The following is a 23,008-nucleotide window of genomic DNA, read 5'->3' as shown; positions in this document are numbered from 1 at the left end:
TAAGATGCTATTCTAGCTATGTGTAGCCACTTCACAGTATATACCATGTCAGGCTGTGTGATTTTTAGGATGTGTTCAGTCTAAAATTTCACAATTTACCCCTGTGTCAGTAACAATATAGATTCCCCAAATAACTAATAGCTCAAGGATGTTACAGTTCATGAGTCATAAGGAAAATGGCATGGGTGCTAACAGTTCCACGGGGCTTTAACTCAGGGCCTGGCCACTGTCTGTCCCTGAGCCAATTTGTGCTCAAGGAGCTCTACCTCTTGAGTCACAGTACCATTTCCTGAAATAATGTTTTAAAGACATTAAAAAACAAATTTAGTTGAGGTTGACAAGTTGATATCATCTTTTATGGAGGAAAAAATTACTCCATTCTGACTATCCTCCTAGCAGTATAGATATACTGAAAATCCTGAAAACTAGGGAAGTAAAACTTAAATGACAGTATCAGAAAGAAGTAATAGCCAGTAAACCCAGAGCAGGGCTGCCCTATAAATCACCAGTAGCCAGACTGCTTTGGACTCCTGCGATATCTCATGCAAAGCCTGGGGCCCTTCAGCCCCACAGACAGGCAGAGGGACAGATTCCTAGGCCAGCAGGGGACAGGCACACAGAACCCACTCAGAGACAAACTCAACTTTCTGTTGTAAATGTGAGGCAAGCTTCCTGATAAAACCAACACTAAGTCCAAACTCATACAACAGAGCTGTGGCTGCAGAGGAAAGTAAACCCACAAAGAACTTTCCACCTGCTCAGAGGCAGACTGGAATACCCAGCAATGTGTCAAACACAGAGCCTAGAGAGTAGAAGCTAGGGGTAGGACGGTAAATTCCTAAAGCAATGGAATTTAAAGCAAAATGCTACAAGCAACTCATTATTAAGCTAGCAAGTCAGAGAAGGTGGAGGAGAAGCCTGGAGTGCAAAGGTGAATTTTCAGAGATGTGCAAGGAGAAATAGCATCTTGCCTGAGAAGGCGATAACAGAAGGATGGGGCAGGATGGCCAATTCGGGAATGAAGATGGGAAAGAACCAATGCACAGTGAGCCTTCACATAATGTCCTAGCCAGAAAGTGGGACAGACATAGTGAGAAATGTGGCTGAAGTAAAAGCAAAGGACCATCTACAAGCAGAATACAGAATGTGTGCTCTAGTCTAACACAGACATAGATGTCATAGATGGATGACAATGACCAACCCGTGATCGGAGAATGTCACAATGCCAGTGAGATGCAATGGACTGGACTGGGGCAGAGAACAAGGATCAAAAGGAGCTTACACTACTCGGGGCTTGAACCTGGCAAATCCATGGTGCTGCATAACTTCCAGGGGCCAAACAAACTACTGAAGTTTAATTTGAGATCTAGTGTCAAGGCCCAAAGGATTAAAGTCTGTCCCAGCACTGGACATCTTTGATCTCCAAGTGGTTACCCATCAACTCACCCACAGCTCTGTGCAGACTCTGCACCAGCCATTGGTGTTTCTGTCCTCCTCTTTCTAAGTCCATTTCCTCGTGCTGTCCTTCCTGCCTGGTCCCTAGTGATTCCCAGAGTCCTACATATTCTACCTCCCTAAAGTTTTTTTTTTTTTTTTTTTTAGCTAATTGTTACCAACTGGTCTAAGTCATCATCATTTGTCTGAAAGGCTACAATACCCTCCCTTATCTACCCTCCTTCTTCAGTCTATACTCTTCCCAATTGCACTGAAGTGATCTTCCTGCCCCCTCCCCCAAAGAAAAGATAAACTTTATCAGGATAAAACCTCTACTTAAACCTTCTGCTTTTTGGAGTAACATCAGAGTCTCGAACAGTCATCAGAATCTGGCTCCCAATAAATTTTCAGCACCCCTTTCTCGCTCCTGTGCTCTACCATAGCAGTGCTCTACCATAGCAGTGCTCTCTCAGCTTCCTCTTATGGCAAGCTCCTTCCGCATTCGGGAACTCTGATCCTACTGTGTCACTACTGAACACCCCCACCTTATATCAGAAATGCATGACTGCTCAGCTGGAATGCCACCTTCTGACACTAGTGGCCCACTGCCATAATCTCATAGGAACTTGTTCTCCTCCAAAATTGTACTTTAAAAAAAGTACAAAGAACTTAACAGTGACCAGTTTGTTGTAGGTACATCCTGATCAATGTCATCCCTTCTATCATTCTACTACAACTCTCCCAACCTCACCCACCTCCTCAATTTTCCTAGTTCCGTTTTCACACATATACACTATTAGGAATGCATCTGCCCATGCTTCCCCCCATCCCTCGCTCCCTCTCTGTCCCTCTCTCTGTCTCTCTCTGTCTCTGTCTCTCTGTCTCTGCCTCTGTCTCTCTGTCTGTCTCTCTCTCTTTCATATGCATGCTTCCTTCTTCCTTCCTCCCGTCCTGGATCCTGGACTCAGGGCCTCCCTCAGCACTGTCCCTGAGCTTTTCTTGGCTTAAGGCTAACACTCTATCACTTTGAGCCACAACTCCACTTCTGGCATTTTTGCTAGTTAACTGGAGATAAGAATCTCAGACACTTTTCTATCTGGTGTGGCTTCAAATCACAAGCCTCAAATCTCAGCTTCTTAGGTAGTCAGGATTACAAGAGTGAGCTAATGGCACCTGGCTTAAATTTTATTTATTTCTACCACACTTGGCTAAAACTACGTGTGATAAATCCGCAAGTAAGGCAGGCTCACTGTATTTCCCAATCATGACACTGGAGTAGCACCTAAGTTCTTGAGAAGCTCTCAGCCCTTCATCTGGAACTGCTCAATCTCCTTGACACCTGGAAGTATCTGTTCCTCTATGGAACTGGATTTCCCTCTTCGTAGTGGACATGTGTACATGTTAATCTATAGACAACCAACTTGGGAAGGCAATGGCAGTTGCTTGTTTCCTTCTTACAGCTTCTCTTTACACTTCCCCTCCAAGAAGATCAGCAAGCATATGAACTGCTGAAAAATCATACATCATCAAGTCATAAAAGGAAAATATACAAGCTGGTACTTACTTGTTTCTGGTTGGGTTGCTTTCTCTTTCTTAGCACCACTGCCACTGGGGTGGGATCGTTTCCGGATCATGGACATGAGAGATCTTTGGGAGGAAGACAAAAGATCAACAGCAGATCACTGGAGGTCTCTCAATCAAACAGATAAAATGCAGATTCCAAATCATCAGTAGAAATCCAACTCTCCTACAAACTAATGAATTTAAGTCATATGCTATCCATTCTTGGTAATAGCAAATTTTTGATGATTTTACAGGAAAGAAATAGTTCACCCCTCTTGGTATAAAACTAATATTCAGTAGAGGAAATACAAGGCAAACAAGTTTTGTTGTTGTTGTTCAGGTACTAGAGCTTGAACTCAGAGCTTCATACTCTCACTTGGCTTTTTTATTTTCCCCTCAAGACTAGTACTCTAGTAGTACACTTGAGCCACATCTCTATTTCCAGCTTTTTGTTGATTAATTGGAGATTAACCAAAAGTCTCACCAACTTTTCTGCCTGGGCTGGCTTTGAGTCAGAATCCTCAGATCTCAGCTTCCTGTATAGCTAAGATTACAGTCAAGAGCTAGTGTCTGGCTTTGTTTTATATTATTTTAAAACTGCACATGAGTGTGTACATTTCTGCATACATGTTAACATTTCCACTATAAAAAGTTCACAGCAAACAAATGCATTGAGAATGTCTGAATTCATTCCACTGTATTATAAATGCCTTCAATGTGGTGAACTCTTATTGGACAATACAGCCCCTAAGAAAGACAACTTGGGAAGCTGGCAAAGAAAAACGTATACTTAAGTGGTAGGAAAGTATCACATTATCTTTCAAAAAAGGAACAAATGAATATATTAACATTTGCTTGGAAAACACAGCAAGCTGGTATAGCTATTCATCATCCACCTACCCATCCATCGATCCATTCATCTATGTATCCGACCTATCTGGTGCTAAGTGTCACAAATGCTAGGCTAGTTAGTGCTCTGTTACAAAGCTACACCTGCCATGCTCAGTGTTTTCTTAATTCCTATAATTTTTAGATTTAAAAAATGTGTTCATTTCAATCTTTGGTTATATTACTAATCACCTTTCAGTTGTCTTTTCTAAAAATTGTCACACACACTGAAAAAGCTCTTCCACAATGCACAGGAAAAAGAAACCACCACACTCTAGCCCCTCCTCTGACATCTCTACACCTTTCCAACTGGGAGACAATTCACCTTGAAGCTGAGTCCGTCTGGTTTATCATCTCTGGACTCAAAGTGGGCACAAAATGGAAATAATCATTTCTGTAAAAGCTAGACACTGGAATCCACACAAAACTTTGAAAAACAGAAATGAGAAACTGTAAACCTCATTTATTGATTTTTTTCCATTCAGTCAACTGAATGACTAACACAGGAAGATTCCGTATCTACTCATCACCATGTCTGGCAGGGTGGGTTTGGGGACATTCATACAGATCAGAGGCCTCTCCTCAACCTGTCACTATAGTCTATGGAACTGGCTCACGTATGGTTCTGAGAGGAAATTCTGAGAGCACACATTCTTGTATACAAAGGTGATGAGGCCAGAATTTATCTATGCTGCTCAGTATTTATATGAGTTTTCATATGTGAGGTAACAATTATGTGTCCATTACTGTAAATTGCCTAAGTAGATGGCAGAAAATGTTTCCCTAAAATGTTCTGAGTTGAAGCAGAAATTGGAGACAAGTGGCACCCAGAGAAAAATCACCTACTGTATTAAAAAGACCAATTGTCAAGACAGGGCTTAGTTTGTATCAGTACACCCCATGAAGTTTGCACAACAAAATCATCAAATAAACTATTTCTCAGAATATATCACATGACTGTATTTCTATGTTTCCAGATCTTACACAGACATCTTGCAGGCTCTGTCCCCACGACCCACACTTGCTTCACAACAAAAATGACTAAGGCATGCTTTATTCCTCTCTTTCTTCTCTCCAACCTGTTGTTCCCTGAATCAAAGGAGTGGGAAATCCCGAGTAGCAACAAAGCCAAGCAGAGAAGCCCTACAGTTGTCTCGATCTTCTCTCCACCTGCTACTTCCATTTCTAGTCATTTCTATTATGGACCTAAGGGACATTAGGGAAACAACATGTGGGTTAGGAACAAGTTGGAAAACCTTGCCTAGTGGGCTCAAAGTACACCAAAACTCAAGATATTTCTTCACATGAAGTATTCTTACCAGAAAATATACCCCATATGATTTAAATTTATGTTAAAAATAAAGCTATTCATATTGTTCAAGAAAAAAATTCTTCAAAGAGCCCTATAAAAGAGTTCATTCTTGAAACACACATAATCTTCAATCTTACACTGATTGCTCAGTATAATGGTAAAGTACTCTTTGGAGGAAAATTCTATTTAGGTTTTACTTTACTTTTAATTCTAGGGGCTCTCAACATTTCTGAGCCTAAAAATTAAAGGCCAACAGCAAGGCTGTAATTGCTTTTTAACAGTTCTCCCTTCTTACAGAAGTGACCTTTCTTATTAGCTCAAAATTCTACACCTTCAAGAGAGATCAAAGTGGTGACTTTCCCATTTTAAATGTCAAATTTAGACTATCGCCTACAGATTCAGCTACCCAGGAGAGAAAGAATTTTAAAATACCTGAAATTCTTTCAATTGACTCTTGGATCGATCACGTGTAAAAATGATTTAGTCTTAACTACTTCAATGGCTTCAAGTAGATTATGTCATACCCTACTCAGTGAGGAACAGTAATGAGAATCTTTGTGAAAGGCAAAGTCCCATTTTCCTAGTCGTGTGGGAGGAACATGCTACATGTTCTATTCAGATAGATCAGCAAAGGTGCAAAGCATGAATAAATGGCCTCTCTGCATGAAGGGATTAAACAAATCACATGAGTTAATGAAAGCTAAAAAAAAAATAAAGCAAAAGTTTAAATGCCATTTGTTCAAGAATAAGTTATTCAAAAGCAGCTAACATCCTGACATGAAGAGGTTAAGTGGTCACCAGAAGAAGCAGGTGGTCCTTGTAGATCTAGGTGGGGTTATGTCAAACCACAAAGAAGGCAAAAATGTGACACTAGATCTCCCTGGAGGATGCTGTGCTCAAGTGAGTAAGACCACCAGGTGAGTCAGGCTTGGGGAAACTTTTGTTCCTGTTGGCATAGATGATTTCCTTTCCCAAGAACTTAAACATCATTGATTTCCTCATGGAAGGTTCCTCTCTCAGCATTCATCAAGGTTTAAATACAAGGATAAGGATGAAAATAATTAGCACTTTCAGTTTAATTACTAGTTTATAACAATTAGTAGGTTTAGGTTTTAATTTGCTGCTTTAATTTTTAAAAAAACAAAATGAATCAACTAGAGCTTTTCAAATTCAAATTAGTGGGAGAAAAAGATAAAAACATTCTAGTGACATTCAAAAATCCCCTTGATGTGCTTGTTCAAAGCAATCCTCACAGTATATCCACGCTTAAAAAAAAAAAAAGTGCCTAGTTTTTTTTGAGGGTGGAGTATCCACATAGAAGTTCAAGGTCTACCAGAGATCCCACAGGAATTTCCTTGCCAAATGTTTTTTGAAGGCCCCTACTGCATACATTACGAGAAGAGACAGACATCTTCTGAGAAAAAAAACACAAGTTGCTATCTTTTTTTTTTTGGTCAGTCGTGGGGCTTGAACTCTGGGCCTGGGCGCTGTCCCTCAGCTCTTCAGCTCAAGGTGAGCACTCTACCACTTGAGCTACAGCGCCACTTCTGGTCTTCTGGTGGTTTATTGGAGATAGGAGTCTCACGGTCTCTCCTGCCCGGGCTGGCTTTGAACCGCGATCCTCAGATCTCAGCCTCCTGAGTAGCTAGGATTACAGGCGTGAGCCACCAGCGCCCGGCTCTCAAGTTGCTATCTTTGATGCTTTCTCACAGTTCCTCTAATGACATATCCTAAGCTGGTGCTGGAAAGCAAGGCCAGTACCGCCCCTGGGGCTCCAGCCTGTGCTTACCGGATAGGATTGGGAGGCGGAGGGGGAAGTGGCGGAGGTGGAGGTGGAGGCGGAGGCACCGAATTTTCAGACTGGTTCACTCGCTTCTGGAGTTCATCCACTGCACAGGGAACAAACATTCGGAAGAGAAGAGAAATAAGCAACTTTTACATGTGTACAAGAAAGAAAGAAAAAACATAACCTCTCTCAAGTCAAGTGCTTCTTAGGAAGGCAGAGTTGGGCATTTCCATATGAAACTGTAGCATTTCAGACTTTAAAAAAAAATCGAGTCTATCATTAATGCAAGAGAGGTTTTTTCCATTTGTTTCAGTATAACATGACGATCATTTTCCTGCACAGACAACCTAGGAAAAAGAATGCAAGACAATGGCTAATGGGTGGAAAGTTAGATTTGAGTAGGCCGAAGAAATATTTGTAACAACAGAGTATACTACTCAAACACTAAGATATTGTTAAGACTTGACTTGAAAAGCGTAGAGACCAAGAATGACTTTTAAAGATGACATTTAGTGATGAATTTTAATAGCTGCATACTTCTCTCCACTGCTTAATTTCCTTCACAAACTGCAAATACTAGGAGTCTTTTATTTTAACTAGGCTTAAATTCCTAAAAGCCTGTAACTCAAAAGCTTTCTCTTCTTTTGAAGAACATTCTAGAAACAGAATTTGCCCAATCAATGAGACAGACATTACTATACACCCACAATGCTGTTGGAGACACAGTATAGATCCTGACTTCAAGATCAATTTAAATGTACGCCACAGGGCTTGGGGATGTAGGGAATAGAGCCCAGGGGCCCAGCTTGCCTAGCACGCACAAGGCTCTGGGTTCAATAACCAGCATGGCAAAAGTTTAAAAACATTTAAAATGCTATTTATCAAACTTCATTCCGAAAATAGAAACCTGTTTTGTGGTGGTGGCTGTTGGTGGTGTTTGTTTTTGCTTTTGGGTTGTTTTAAGGGGGGACAAAAGGAGGGCACAGAGAGAGGGAGGGACCATGAACAAACGCAATTGTGCTATTCAGTATACACTATGTGGAAAATTGTGGGCAAGAATGAGAGGGGAACCTGGGGGAAAGCAAAGGAAGGGGTAACATTATCAAAAAAAAAAAAAAGAGAAATGTACTCATTACCTGACTTAGGAAATGGTAACCTATCTGTATAGCACCTCAATAATAATAAGAATGTATTCATTTAAAAAAAAAAACCTCTTGGGGCTGGGAAGGTGGCTCAGTGGTAGAATGCTTGCCTTGCATGCATGAGGTCCTGGGTTCGATTCCTTAGCACCACATAAGCAAAAAGAAAAAAGCCGGAAGTGGTGCTGTGGCTCTAGTGGTAGAGCCCTAGCCTTGAGCTAAAGAGCTGAGGGACAGAGCCCAGGCCCAGAGTTCAGGCCCCACGACTGGACTCCCCAAAAAAACAAAAAAAAACCTCTTTAATATGGGCAACAGGTGACAGGTGCCAAATGCTGTTTGTCCTCAGAGTAGCAAACAAGCTGACCTGTTTGCTATGGCACCCCCAAACCAGAGTGGGCAAGAATCCTCCCTTTAATTCAAAAACATATATTTGTTGCTCCAGAGATTCAGAGATCTTTGGAGACAAAAGGCATGCCTACTCTTATCTATTTCTGACTGTACACCAAAGTAGGACTGGGGACTCTCACAGCAGATTCTAAACAAACACACTCAAATCTGAAACTCAAATATGTCCAATGTCTGCTGCTTTCAGTCATGAGATAGCTTTGGCTTCAAGCTCCTCTGATACTGGCTAAAAAAGAACAGAATGTTCCTTAAAATTAGCTCAATTATCCCTGGGTGGGGGCTGGGGAGATTAGCTCAATTAAGCAGGGAGCTGGTGGTTTATGCCTGTAATCCTCGCTACTCAGGAGGCTGAGGATCTGAGGATCACAGTTCAAAACCAGTCTGGGGGGCTGGGAAGGTGGCTTAGTGGTAGAGCGCTTGCCTTGCATGCTCGAGGCCCTGGGTTCCATTCCTCAGCACCACATAAGCAAAAAGAAAAAAGCCGGAAGTGGCACTGTGGCTCAAGTGGTAGAGCGCTAGCCTTGAGCTGAAGAGCTGAGGGACAGCGTCCAGGCCCAGAGTTCAGTCCCCACAACCGGACCCAAAAAAAAAAAAAAACCAGTCTGGGCAGGAAAGTCCACGAGACTCTTATCTCCAATAAACCACCAGAAAACCAAAAGTGGTGCTGTGGCTCAAGTGGTAGACTGCTTGCCTTATGCTGAAGAGCTGAGGGACAGCTCCCAGGCCCAGAGTTCAAGCCCCATGACTGACCAAAATAATTTTTTTTTAATTAGGTCAATTAAAAAAGTATAATCAATTTTCACTGTCAATTAAAAAACATTAAAAAATTTTTAAATCATTTGACAGGAGTAGTGTTTGAACTCAGGGTATCACACTTGGTAGGCAAGAGCTCCACTATTTGAGCCAGGCCTTCAGCTCTTTGGGCTTTGGCTACTTTGGAGCCCTGCTTTTTTGCTAGAACCAGCTTGAACTGCAACCCTCCTATTTATACTTCTCACCAAAGCTAAGAAATTGCATCACCCTGCCCAGCTTTTTATTGGCTGAGATGAGTTCTCATAAAAATTTTGCCTCGGCTAGATTTGACCCAGGATCCTCCTAATTTCTGCCTCCCAATTTCCTCTCTGCCAACCAACTACAGGCATGAGGCAGCAAGCCTAATATCTGAATATACTTGAAAGGGGAGGAAAAGCCTCCAAAGGTTCTTCTGAACAGATTTCAAAATTCTAGTATAAAATTAACCAAAAACGTCTGACGTGAATATTGAAGCTGTTATAAAGGGAATGTACCTGCCTCCAGAAATTACCTGCTTTCCCACCAAGACTTATACTTAGGCCTGTGTAGTAATCCAACTCACACATTCCCACAATGAATGAATAAATCCTTTGATTTAAGCATCCCTGGTGTTTCAAAAGTTTTTCCATTTAATATATATATCTATAGTTGCCCATTACATTGTTAGGCATGACATAGGAAGTATTATTTCATGGGTATAATTACAGGCAAAGATGGAGTGTGAGTACCAAAGACGAAGGTATTATAAAAAAATGACTTGATTTCTTTTAAAAGTGTGCTCTAAAATGAACAAAACAGAGTTCTTTATTGTATGAATGCCTCTGAAGGCCTGAGAATGCTGACATTTTTTTGTCTATCCATGCTTCTAGCATCTTTGTGTCTTAATACTGTATATGTGTTCACAAAGGCCTTATGTCCCCCCAAAAAAGAAGGAGCCTGACTACTTGTGAATCAATTGATGACCGAAGCTTTTCTTCTTTTTTGTTAACAATGAAGGAATTTAAATACAAATCTTGGTAATTTCCTATAGCACTCAGTACTAGCTATATGCCAGGTTTTGTCCTGGATAGGAGAGCTTTACAGGTGAATGATTAAGATGTAGGAAGTACTCAATGCTTTTACCAGAATGCTTTAAATTCCTGGCCTTCTCTTCAGAACCCTGGTATTTTGATTCCAATTCTTTCTTGTCTTCTTCTAGAAGCTCTAGTTGCTGTTTGAGGTTATGTATCTCCTTGTGCAATGTTTCATTTTCCAGCTGCTCCTCTAATTCTTTGACCTAGAGGTTTCACACAAACTTTAGTAGGGTGATAAGTTGTCCTTTGTCCATGACAAGAAAAGGGAAAAATATCTTTGACATCATTCTCACAGCAGAAAAATTCTAACAGATCTTAAAATCACACAAATTATGAATACAGACAATCCTTACAATCACTGTCAGCTTCTTAAGTAAATAAAATAACTACAATAATGACTAAAAACTCACTTAAAACAGATTGTTGGGCCCCAGTGGTTCACATGTGCAATCCTAGCTATTCAGGAGGCTGAGAACAGAGGATCATGGTTTGAAGCCAGCCAGAGCAGGAAAGTCTGTGAGACTCTGATCTCCAATAACCATCAAAAAGCAAGAAGTGGAGCTGAGACTCAAGTGGTAGAGTGCTAATTTTGAGCACAAAGGCTCAGGGACAGTGTCCAGGTACTGAGTTCAAGCCCCAGGACCAGCACACACACACACACAAAACACACAAACACAACAGATTAATACTTCTGTATCCATTTTCATTTTTAAAGACGCTTGGTGAAGTACAATTATAAATTGCTAGAAAGTACCAAAAATCTTCAAAAAAAAAAAGAGGGAAAGACTCTGCTCCAGTAATACCCTTGTTAGAAAATTGTTTTGTCCTGTTTAGATTCAGACAGGGGTTGGGATTGTGGCTCAGTGGTAGAGTACTTATCTAACATGTACAGGGTTCATTCTCTAGCACTGAAGAAAAAAAATTCAGACAAATGTGCAAATATATTCACTAATTATAATAGTAAATAGCTGGAAATAACCTAAATACCTACCAATATTATAGACTTGATGAACTATAATGTTCATTAAATGAAATTCTAGACAACCATTTAAAAATCACATACCTTAGCATGAGAAGATATATTTTGCCAATTGAAATGGTTATAGACTAGTATGTGGTACAATTCCATCTAGGCAGACTATATACTCATGAAATTATACATATGCATAATTTAGATATACACCAAAGTGTGGGATTCTTAAATAATCTTAAGTTTCTTTAACTTTTTCTGCATGCCATAACTTTTCTGTCCTTTCTTCTTGGAGTAAGACCTATGGCCTCCAACAAGCTCTCCAAAAACCACGTCTTCCCAAAAAGCATATTTCCACACTACATTTATAAAAGAAAGTTTTTGTGGTCCCTTCTTTAAAAAAATTAGCATGAATTAATACAGCAGGGGGATTTCAAGGTGATGATTCTAGGGAGGGGTACAGTGCAATATTAACACATTCCTTCTAACTCTCCCCTTTCAAACAGTACTTGATGGATTTCATTATGCTATATTTCTGTGTGTGTGTAAAAGTAACATACGTCTACATCTTCCATTATCCTCCTTTTCCCCACCTGTCCCATTGATTACTACCTTTTACACTCATATATCATCATCATCATCATCATCACTGCGCGTGTGTGTGCGTGCACACACGTACATGTGCACACACATGCATGCATGCACTGGGATTGGTGCTTGAACTTAGGACGTTGTGTTCTCATTCACCTCCCATTTCAGCCTTTTTGGTGGTTTAACTGGAGGTAAGAATCTCATAGGTTTGTCCACCCAAGCTGGTTTCAAACTACAAGGCTCAGCTCTCAGCGTCCTGACTAGTTAGGATTATAGGTGCAAGGCGTTGGTGTTAAGGTTGATACTTAACTTTTTGAGCATGGCTTGACTCATTTAATATGATTTCTAGTTCCATCCATTTTATCTCATTTTTGAATCATGTATCTTTACCCTGTTTTGCTAAGATCTCTCTTCAATGACCAGTTTCAAGGTTATTATAAAGTCTACAAAAGTATGCTAGAAATTTTAGTTGGGCAATACACTAAATTCCCTTGGTAGCTTTCTTTTTCTGAAAGTTGCTTAGAAGAAATTAATAAGATACAAGATATGGACCGATGCCTCTCATTTTAAAACAAGTGTGTCTCTATAACTCCAGAATGAAATCTGTTACCTTTTGCTGATGCTGAATTCTTTCCTCTTCAAGCTGCTGGATGAGTTTTGCGTTTTCATCTAGCGCTTGCACAAGCTGCTGGTCAGGGACGGAGCTCTGCAACAGCAGGCGGCTTTGTCTCTTCAGCTTGTTTTGCTCAATGAACATCTGCAAAAATTCATTACAAAAACATAGATCTTACGGTATTTTCACAATAAAAAATTAGAACAAAAAAAGAAAAAACCCCCATAGATCTCACTCAATCCCACTATTCCCCAAACTGTAACAGAGCCCAAGGGCAGGCTGTGGAGTTCTTATTATGATATTCCTAACCTTCAGTGCCTTAGCCCTGCCCCAAATGAGGTGTTTATAGAATAAACGAATTTTAGATTTCAGTTTTTAATATTGTCACTATTTAACATAGTAGCTAAGGCGCCAAAATTTTACCTTATGCCAGGTACTCTACTCATGGTTCTATATGCATTGCTTTAATCAAACGTGAGTTAACGAGTATCATGAATAGGTAACATTTGCTAACACTATGATAAATGCAGCGGAGATAATCTTATATTCACAATAATGTCTGGTATTTGGAACCATTTTGTCAAGGGGATACTATTACTGATAATGAAATAGGCTCAGAGGGGGTGAACAACTTTGCCAAAGATACACATAAACGGTAAAAATCAGGATTTAAAACTAGGTCTGTCTGATTTACAAGCCAATATTCTTAGCAACCTGAATAATATCCTCTGCTATTTATTAGACTTCCTGTTTAGTTTTAAACCAATCATTTTCACTCAGTGACAAAAGTTGTTCACAGTAGAGGAATGCCGAGAAGGCTGGAAGTATGCTTGTATACACAGAGCATTTTATTAAGCAATACATACTATTCATCCAATTCTCACATTTTGACATGACCAAAATCAACATGCTTTTTTTTTTTTCTTTTGTGTCAGTACCAGGGTTTGAACTTAGGGCTGAACCCTCTCAATCTGCTTTCTTGCTCATAGCTGGCAATCTACCACTTGAGCTACACCTCCAGTCTGACATTTTGCTGGTAAACTGCAGATGGGAGTCTCACAGAACTTTCTGTCCAGGCTGCCTTTGAACCACCACCGTCCAGGTCTCACCCTCTTGAGCAGTTAAGATAATAGGAGTGAGCCACGAGCACCCAGCTCCAATAACTCTCTCTATTCATTTCTTATTTCTTTTTTTTTTTTGTTGTTTACACTATACTACAGTAAACCAGCAGGTGATTCCAAGCATGAAATGTCTGGCAATCTCTGAAACATTTTCCCACTCTACAATTTCTGAACAGTAGAACTTCCCATTTTCAGATTCTTAACAGCATTGAAAAGAACACAGTCTGGCATAAGATCTATATGGAAAAACAACTTGCTGTAGAGCATATATCAGTTTGTTCAGTAATTCTACCCATCAGGGAACAGAAAAAGTCGGTAAGTGAAACCTGAGACAAAAAAATATTTTAACCACCTTCATGTATTAAGACGAGAGCTTGAATGATTTAGACAATCCTCAAGCTTGATCCTTTGCCAGTGTTGATTTTCAAGTCAAAAATTATGAATACAATAAAGCAAGACCCTCACATTTCCTGTCCAGTACACTGTCTTAGGAAGGGGAAAATGGGCAGGAGCACTCAGTCCTTGATGTTTAGGGATTTATGAAAAGCCTACTCAACTGCATGTGTTCTGCAAAAAAAAAAACTAAACCCACTACAAATTCACACAGGCCCATAGACAGTTTTGTTTTTGGAGGGGGGAGGGTTGGTTGTGAGGCTTGAATTCAGGGCCTGGGTTCTGTCCCTGAGCGCTTTTGCTCAAGGCTAGCGCTCTATCACTTTGAGCCACAGCAATACTTCCGGTTTTCTGGTGGTTAATTAGAGATAGTCTTGTGGACTTTCCTTCCTTGGCTGGTTTTGAACCACAATCCTCAGATCTCAGCCTCTTGAGTAGTTAGAATTATAGGTGTGAGCTACCAGTACCCAACTCCCATGGACCATTTTGTGTGGTCCAAGAAGCCCACATTCTTCCTTTACTCCACCCTCGCTTCTGCAAGAGAGAGGTGCAGATGAATCCTTGGGTTTTGCTTCCTTCTTGTGAGAAAAGGGAAGTTTTCCACAAGCACTCTGGATACTTGCTCAACATCAATTACAAATTACTTCGTCTGCATTGTTTTGGAGACAAGAGTCAAGCTATATGACATCACATCTTAGAAATATTAATCATGTGAATTTCTTTTGCAAAATCCCTTATAATAATATTACAAGAGGAAGTATATAAATATACAAATGGAAGTCTTCCTTTAAGTAAAAGTCCTAATTTAAAAGAAAATAATATCCATTCTATTGTCTTTAGATCTCTAAACCTCAAGATACTAAAATTAAAAATAAAATTATAAAATTATATATAAAATATATAAGCTAGGCCCTAGTGGCTCCTATCTATAATCCTAGCTACTCAAGAGGCTAAGATCTGAGAATCACTGTTCCGAGCCAGCTGAGGTGACAAATATGAGAGACTGTTAGTGTGAAATAACTATCAAAAAGCCTGAAATGGAGGCCAAGGTTCAAGTAGTAGGGGCCCCCACTGTGACTGAAAAAAGCTGAGCAAGAGCTAGAGGCCTTGAGTTCAAGCCCCAGTGTAGGTACACACACGCATACACGCGCACACACATACACACACAAAATCTCTAAATCTGACTAAAATATAATCAATCTGAATAAGGAATAATATGCAAATATGTGAAATACCATGGTGTAACTCCTTTGTATAATTAATATACATTTCCCAATGATGAAAAAAATGAATGACAAGAAAAATAGGTGCTGTGTGGTAAGGGTTACCAACAGGAATGGGGGGGTGGCAATACAAAGATGAATGAGGGAATGCTGTCCAAGTGTCTTATTTGCATATATGTAAATAGAACAATGAATCCTGGGGGAGCAGTAGAGGTGGTGAGTTTGATGGAGTATCTCATATGCATGAAAGAAGTATCACATAAACCTCCCCATCCCACTAACAGATGCTAATAAAAAATATTTAAAAAAAAAAGTCTAAATAACTACTCTTCTAAAAAAAAAATCTCAAGAAAATTTATTCACCAAACACGAAGGAACTTGGCTTTGAGTTCATGAGGTACAGATAGGAAGTGGGTCTCTAATCAGACAACGATACCCGCGGGCATCAGAATTTCTGAGAAATTTCACAAATCTTTGCGAAGAGTGGAGAAGAAAGATCTTAGGTTGCTAATGTATAATTCACTGTTTACAAAATAACACTCCACTATTATCTGACTTATACAGAAGGGAAAAAAACATTTGCATAATAGTTTTATAGGTTACTGGGAATACGTATCAAAGCATCTATATCTTTAAAAAGAACCACTATACTGAGTAGCAAGATAAATATATTAAAAAGTATAAGAACATTATATTAAAAATTGGGAGTATGCTAGGGAAATTTTAAAAATAATATAGTTCTGAAGACAATTTAATTTTTTTCTTGTGGAAGATTGGGTTCTTTGTTCTATTTTAAATGAGTATATTAGTAGAAGTGGAAAAACTTTCAATTGTTTCTTAACATACTTGAGAACCGGTTATATTTTTTTTCCAAATGTATGTGTTTATATACATACATATGTATATATGCATATACATGTATTCCTTTTGCAATTAAAAATGTTAAGTACAGTGGCTTAAACCTGTAATTCTATTCCAATTAACCAGCAAAATGTTGGGCTGGAGGTATGGCTCCAGTGGTTAAGAGTGCTAGCCATGAACAAAGTGAGTGCACCTTGTTGCAAATCTGAGAATCTGCAATCTACGGGAAAGGGAAAACATACTTGTTCCAATTGAGTGCTATTATTTTTTTAAAAAGCTTTCTTTTCATTATTTTGTAGACCAAAGCTAGACACTGTAAAAGTATCAGGCACCACTGTAAATATCTACGCTAGCAGTAACATAAGCCTTCCCGCCTCAGCCAGGGACCTACTTCCTGCCTCCTGCGCTGGGTCGGCCTGATGGCCCGTCTTACTGTCACCACCCATCCCCAAGGCTTAACACACTACCAGGTGAATGGCTGAGGAAATCACTCCATTTCTGACCCTCTTCCTGGAATCTTGCTTCTCCCATCTGTCTTCTCAGCTATAGCACGGCCTTCAAGATTTTCTTCGAGCTGTTTTGTAGTCTAACGTCATTGAAATAACAGCATATGGGAGATTGCAATGTCTTGAGATAACACCTTGGCATTCGGGTCAAGCTTAGCAGATCTGTTTAATTTTGCAATGGAGGGGCCTTTGCTTTATCCCTACCCTTCTGTTTACCAGACCTCGCTCTCCTGGCACTGTGCATGCAGTCACATTGTTTATATTGCTGCCGCTCCCAACAGAGTGCTTGACACACTTGGATTCTTTTTTCTTTCTTACAAGTAAAATGAGAACAGCATTCACTCACTTCTCATTAAACTCCCTTGAATAAAATGGGTCATGATATTTCAAATCAGATGCACTTGGACTAAACCTTCTGGAGAGTTCACTGCTAGCATAGCGAACACTGCTAGCACACTCAAGCACAGAAAGGCTCCCCCCGCCCTTCCACAAAACCATAATCTGATTGTCAAATGTCATTTCTATTACACCCATATCTTCTTTCTGTGTCTTGGATACTTTTCCCTATGACTACCTACGTACTCCACATTTCCTTAGCTACTTCCTGCAACCCATATGAGGGACCGATTCAAAGTATTTATGCAGGGTGGAGCTCCCATTGCAGCGCAGCTCTAAGCCACAGAATACCCAACTGCACACACCAACAAGGTCAGGTGTAAGTAGAGGAGCTCAAGGCTTATCTAGAGCAGCAGAGGGAAATGATTACATGGATGAAAGGCTGACACAATGGCTGTACAACATGGCAGTGTTCCACAAACAGTGGAAGAAGCAGCTTGAATGAGAACAGCAGACAATGGCTGATCCCACCTCACTGTGATCTGAGACGACACATGGAGATGTGGTCTGATTCTCAAAGTTATCTGTAACCCAGAGATGTCTTGTCTTCCAGCTGACTTTCACCACAACTTATGGCTATCTCTAAAGGCAATTCCTTTTCCGTACAGAGTATTTGATTATTTATGAAATGTTTTAATTGCTCCATTTGATTCCAAAATCGACTCTGTTCAATTTGTAGCAGCACCCATATTACAGTGACAAGTCCCAAGAGGTTAAAGCCAGCTTTTGGGGGGAAAGGGAAGATGGTCACGGAACCAACATCCAACATGACCAAAATTCCAAACCCAGCACAGTTGCCTCCTGCATTTAGGTGGTTCTTCATTAAAGTGGTAAATTATCAAGCAGCCTCAAAAGGTGGGCTTTTAATTTTTTAACTGACATAATAATCATGCACATTTATGATTTACACCATGAAAATTTGATTCATGTATATAATGTATAGTGATCAAATCAGGATAAGTACATTTCCATCTCCTTCAACATTTACTATTTGGGTTACCTTCAAAATGCCTATCTTAGCCGGGCACCAGTGGCTCACACCTGTAATCCTAGCTACTCAGGAGGTTGAGATCTGAGGATCATGGTTCAAAGCCAGCCTGGGCAGGAAAGTCCATGAGACTCTTATCTCCAATAAATCACTAAAAACCAGAAGTGGCAGTATGGCTCAGTGGTAGAGTGCTAGCCTTGAGCTGAAGAGCTGAGGGACAGCACCCAGGCCCAGAGTTCAAGCCCCACAACTGACAAAATAAAAAGCCTATCTTTGAGTTCTTTACAAAACATACAGTAATTACTGTAAATTTCAATTCTCTTACTCTGCTGTAGGACACAAGAGCTCTATTCCTCCTATCTGACAATGTACCTTTTTCCCCCCATGTTACCTGCAGAGCCTCTTAAAAAAAAGAGATGAGGTATTTAGCACACACCCACCTCTTGTGCAAATGACTCGGCTTTCTTCCGAAGGTCTTTCTCCAGTTCCAGATTCACCTGCATCTCCTCATACTCTTCCACAGCTAACATGGACACTTCAGGAGGAAAAAACAAGAGGCAGTATGCAGCACAGATGATCAGAACACGAGTAGAAAAGTCTGGAAGGAAGCCCACACAGCCCAGCAGGCTACTTACCTCCTTCAATCCTACTTGGAGTATAAGTTGATAAAAAGCTATCTGGAAGACATGTTGGCAATGTCAATCAAAAACCAAAAGCTAGACAGGTTCCTGCAATCCTAACTACTCAGAAGACTGAGATCTGAGGATTGTGGTCCAAAGACATCCCATAGTATTGAGATTTATCTCCAATGAATCATCAAAAAGTGAAAGTGTAGCTGTGGTGTAAGTGATAGAGTACTAGCCTTTGGGGGTGGGGGGACTAAGGGACAGTGCCTAAGCTCTGAGTTCAAGCCCTAGTACTAGCGAGATTAAAATAAACAAATACTATTTATACTCTTTGACTCAACAATTCCACTTCTAGAAATCCCTCTCCTAAAAGGTGCTTATATCTAATCCTATCTACTTAGGGTAGAGATTGGGAGAATCACAGTTCAAGACCAGCCCAGGCCAAAAGGTTACAAGACCTCTTTCTCACCCACAGTTGAGTGTGAAGACATGTACCAGAGACTTGGGAGGCTGAGATCAGGATTGTTGTTCCATAGTGGTCCAAGCAAAAAAAAAATCTTGCAAGAACTATCACAACCAACAGCTGGGTGTGGTGAAACCCACCTATCATCCTAGGTATGGTAGCAAAGGTAAATAGGAAGATTGGGGTCCAGGCTGGCCATGGGAAAAATGTGAGACCCTATCTCAAAAACAACCAGAACCCAAAGGGCTGGAAGTGTGGCTAAAAGCAGGAGAGTATCTGCCTTGCAGTGTAAAGCTATGAATTTAAAACTCAGTACTGCCCCCTCTACACACAAAAAAATCCTAAGCACACACACAGATTTGTTTGCAAAAATGTTCATATCATCGCCAAAAACACTGGAATCTCCTAATATCCAAGCATCAATTAAACTGTACTACAAAAAAAATGACTCTTTCATCAAAATTGTATTGTAATGAACACAGGAATGGAAAAGAAAGACACTTGTGATGTATTTTAAGTAGTAAATAATTAGTGCAAAATAAATTCATTTTTGTTTTTAAAGTCACAGATGAGAGACCTCAAAAGCATTTCACAGGGGAGGAGGCACAGGAAAGACATGAGGAAAGACTTTCATCTGTGTTAGAACTTGTGAAATGCAAAGTAAACAAAGCCCCCTTATACATGAAGGAAGGAATTGGTAAACATGAAAACATTGGTAGAATGTGGCTTTTATGAAGTGGGAAGAGGACACAAAACAACTATAAGTATAAAAGTATAAAAGGAGTATAAACTAGCAGATTTACTTATAATTGAAACTGAAGGTAAGACTTGACATTTGACACCCACTGTGGAAAAACTCTTAGACATATGTTCCAGAAAAAAAAATGTGGAAGACTTTTCATAACAGCATGACTCAGAATGGCAAAAAGCAAATAAATAACTGGAGACATTATCTGACAATAAGACACTGGAATTTTGGTATAGTTAGCTCATGAAATACTATGCACTAGTGAAAATAAACATGTCCCAGCTACATCCTTCAACACGGATGAATCTCACGAACACCAACAGTAACACAAGTCATATGCAAAATCACTGCACTTCCATCAAGTGAAAAGCCTGCTTCATTAATGTGCTGTCTAAGGATACATGTATGTTTGGCAAAACTACAAATAAGAGAAAGGAAATGATAAAAGCTTCAAGGATGGAGTATGAGGATAAAGAGACATTCAGAGGCTTCTATGTTGGAAGAAAGATACAGATTTCATTTGCTGGTATTCTTTTTCTTCCATATACATTAGAAGATATATAACAAACATATATATATATGCATATATATGTATATACATATACACACACACACACACACAGTGTGTGTGCATACATGTGCACCAGCCCTGTGGCTTGAATGCAGGACCTGGGCTGTATCTCTGAATTTAGTTATTGCTCAAGCAGAGCTCTGCCACAATTCCACTTCCAGCTTTTTGGTGATTAATTGAAGATAAGTGTCACAGACTTTCTTGCCTAGGCTGGTTTCGAACCATAATCCTTAGATCTCAGCCTCCTGAGTAGCAACGATAATAGATATGAGCCACAGGTACCCAGCTTATACCGGTTTTGTTTTGTTTTTTTTGATTAGAAGAATATACACTGTATATCTATCTATCCATCAAATGTATTTACCTTTAGATTACAAAGGTTAAATTTTTTCTTTTCCTCTATGAATTTAAATTTTCCAACAAAAACTGCATTATCCAATAGAAAGAATATATACATATATATACCCATACCCACACATATATCTACATACATGTGCATATATGTATGTATGTGCATAGACAGGCAGACAAATAGAAAGAAAAATTTATTTGTGTGTGTGTGTGTCAGTCATGGGGCTTGAACTCTGGGCCTAGGCGCTGTCCCTGAGCTCTTTAGCTCAAGGCTAGCACTCTACCACTTGAGTCACGGAGCCTCTTCTGGTTTTCTGGTGGTTAACTGGAGATAAGTCTCACAGACTTTCCTGCCTGGGCTGGCTTTGAACCACAATCCTCAGATCTCAGCCTCCTGAGTAGTTAGCATTACAGGCATGAGCCAACAGGACCCGGTTGAAGAACTGATCATTTTTAATAGCCTTAGCTTCATTCAGGCCCACATTATGGAGCTTTGCATTGAAGCATTACTGGAGGACATCAGCCTTCAACATGAAGGTCCTGTCAATCAAAGCAACTTGTGATTTTTTGCTACATTTGACATTTGGTGGCCCGCCCTGTTAAGAAATGGTATAGATAGGCAGGAGGGAGCTGTGGTACCCATAGGGATTCCAAAGGTACGGCCTCTGTCTGCTTCTGGCCTGGCCTCCCCTCAATCTTGAGCCGAGTCACAGCAATAACATCTCTCCAAGGCCCCCTTAATGGCTGCTTTCACTCACTGTTCTGCTGCGCACTTCAAGCCTAACTGACTAAGGACAGGTTTGGTGCTTAATGACATAGAATTTCAAACTCTGCACTCTGTAAATCTACTGCCTCCTCAGACGGAAGGCAAGGAGTCTTACTCAGGTAAAGTCATGTAAGTGGTAGGTTGGGATGTGAATTATAGGGCCCTGAGAGCTAAATGATTTTCAAACCTATTTAAAAAAAGAAATTTCGCAAAGAAAACAATGAAGACTCTGACTGTCTGAAGCCCTGGGCTAGATAATTGACGTTCTTTCCTATGTCCAGAACACTGTAATAAAAAGAGAATTGTCACATGACCAGGTCCCGCTGACTTGGATTTTGTAGACATGAAGTTGGTCCTATAGTGTATTTATTTGTTCACACATATCCTCTCTCCCTAGAGGAGGGGCTCCCTGCAGGCAAGGGCCATATGACTGACCCCCACAGCCCCCTGTTCTAACCCACCGCAGCAGGACAGCAAATCCTCCTATCTGTAAAGAAGGTAGGACCTGAAGAAACGCCACAACCTAACCCACTTTCCACTCTCAATTACAGCGCCTTTCAGTACAAAGACTCAGGCAAGGAATGACACAAAGGTAGTGCACTACCATGAAAGACAATGAAAGCCCTGTGGGTCATAAAGGATATCCTGTTAGTATCAGAGCTTCAGACCTAATTACATCGAATGGCCAAGGGGAAAAGGGAAACCGGACAACACATGTATTCTCTGCTATGCTTTGGAAGTAGTTTATTCTCCAAGGTTATGTGCTGAATATTTGGTTCCGGGTGGAGGGACCAAGAGGTGATGGGCCTTTAAGAGGGGAGTGTACTGCAGGGTGATCAGGTAAATGGAGGTGCAGTCAGCAGCCCCAGAAGGGATTACCCATGGAGTGAGTGAGTTCTCACCAGAGGGGCTTGTTATTAAAAGTATAAGACTGCCCGCCTCCCCCGAAAGGCAATGACCTCCTGTCTTTCTAGCACACCCACACAGCCACACAGCCACGGTGGTGATGCCATCCACCACGGTGTGACCTCAACAAGGAAGGCCTCACCACAGCCAGAGACTGATGGCCTGCTCTTGAATCTCTGAACCTTTTCTTCTCTATCAAGCAGCTAGCCTCTGGCATTTTATAATAGCAACAGAAAATGGACTAATACAGTCCCCTCCCTTAGAACGACTTTTGCAGAACTGCACTTTGGCATCATTCCCCATCTTACACAGGAGGAGACTTGATACTAGGTTTGACAAGGATGATGGGTCACAGTTGACAAAGTCATACAGTTCCCTCTGCAAGCAGACATCATGAACACTTCCATCTTTCAATGAGGCCAGGTCTGACTTTCCCCATGACTATCAAATTTTGCCCTGGGTTTGTTCATGGTGTTGACTGCAGATAGCTGAGAAATAGATTTCAGGTACACAAACAAGAAAT

The 23,008-nt window shown here is 40.4% G+C and overlaps 1 protein-coding gene across 1 annotated transcript in view; it reads right to left on the bottom strand.

Annotated features, from left to right (window-relative positions):
- Window positions 1-23,008, bottom strand: part of Shtn1 (shootin 1) — a 98,528-nt gene that overhangs the window by 33,145 nt on the left and 42,375 nt on the right. Inside the window, exons 8-12 of the mRNA XM_042689124.1 lie at window positions 18,495-18,589; window positions 12,564-12,710; window positions 10,442-10,595; window positions 6,987-7,086; window positions 2,999-3,081 (exon numbers count right to left, since the gene is read on the bottom strand). Coding sequence (XP_042545058.1) covers window positions 2,999-3,081; window positions 6,987-7,086; window positions 10,442-10,595; window positions 12,564-12,710; window positions 18,495-18,589 — 579 coding nt within the window. The remainder of the gene's footprint in view (window positions 1-2,998; window positions 3,082-6,986; window positions 7,087-10,441; window positions 10,596-12,563; window positions 12,711-18,494; window positions 18,590-23,008) is intronic.

The sequence above is a fragment of the Dipodomys spectabilis genome, unplaced genomic scaffold (assembly GCF_019054845.1).
Source record: "Dipodomys spectabilis isolate Male_0828 unplaced genomic scaffold, ASM1905484v1 ptg000125l, whole genome shotgun sequence".
Taxonomy (NCBI): Eukaryota; Metazoa; Chordata; class Mammalia; order Rodentia; family Heteromyidae; genus Dipodomys; species Dipodomys spectabilis.
This window is presented reverse-complemented; position numbering and strand designations above follow the sequence as displayed.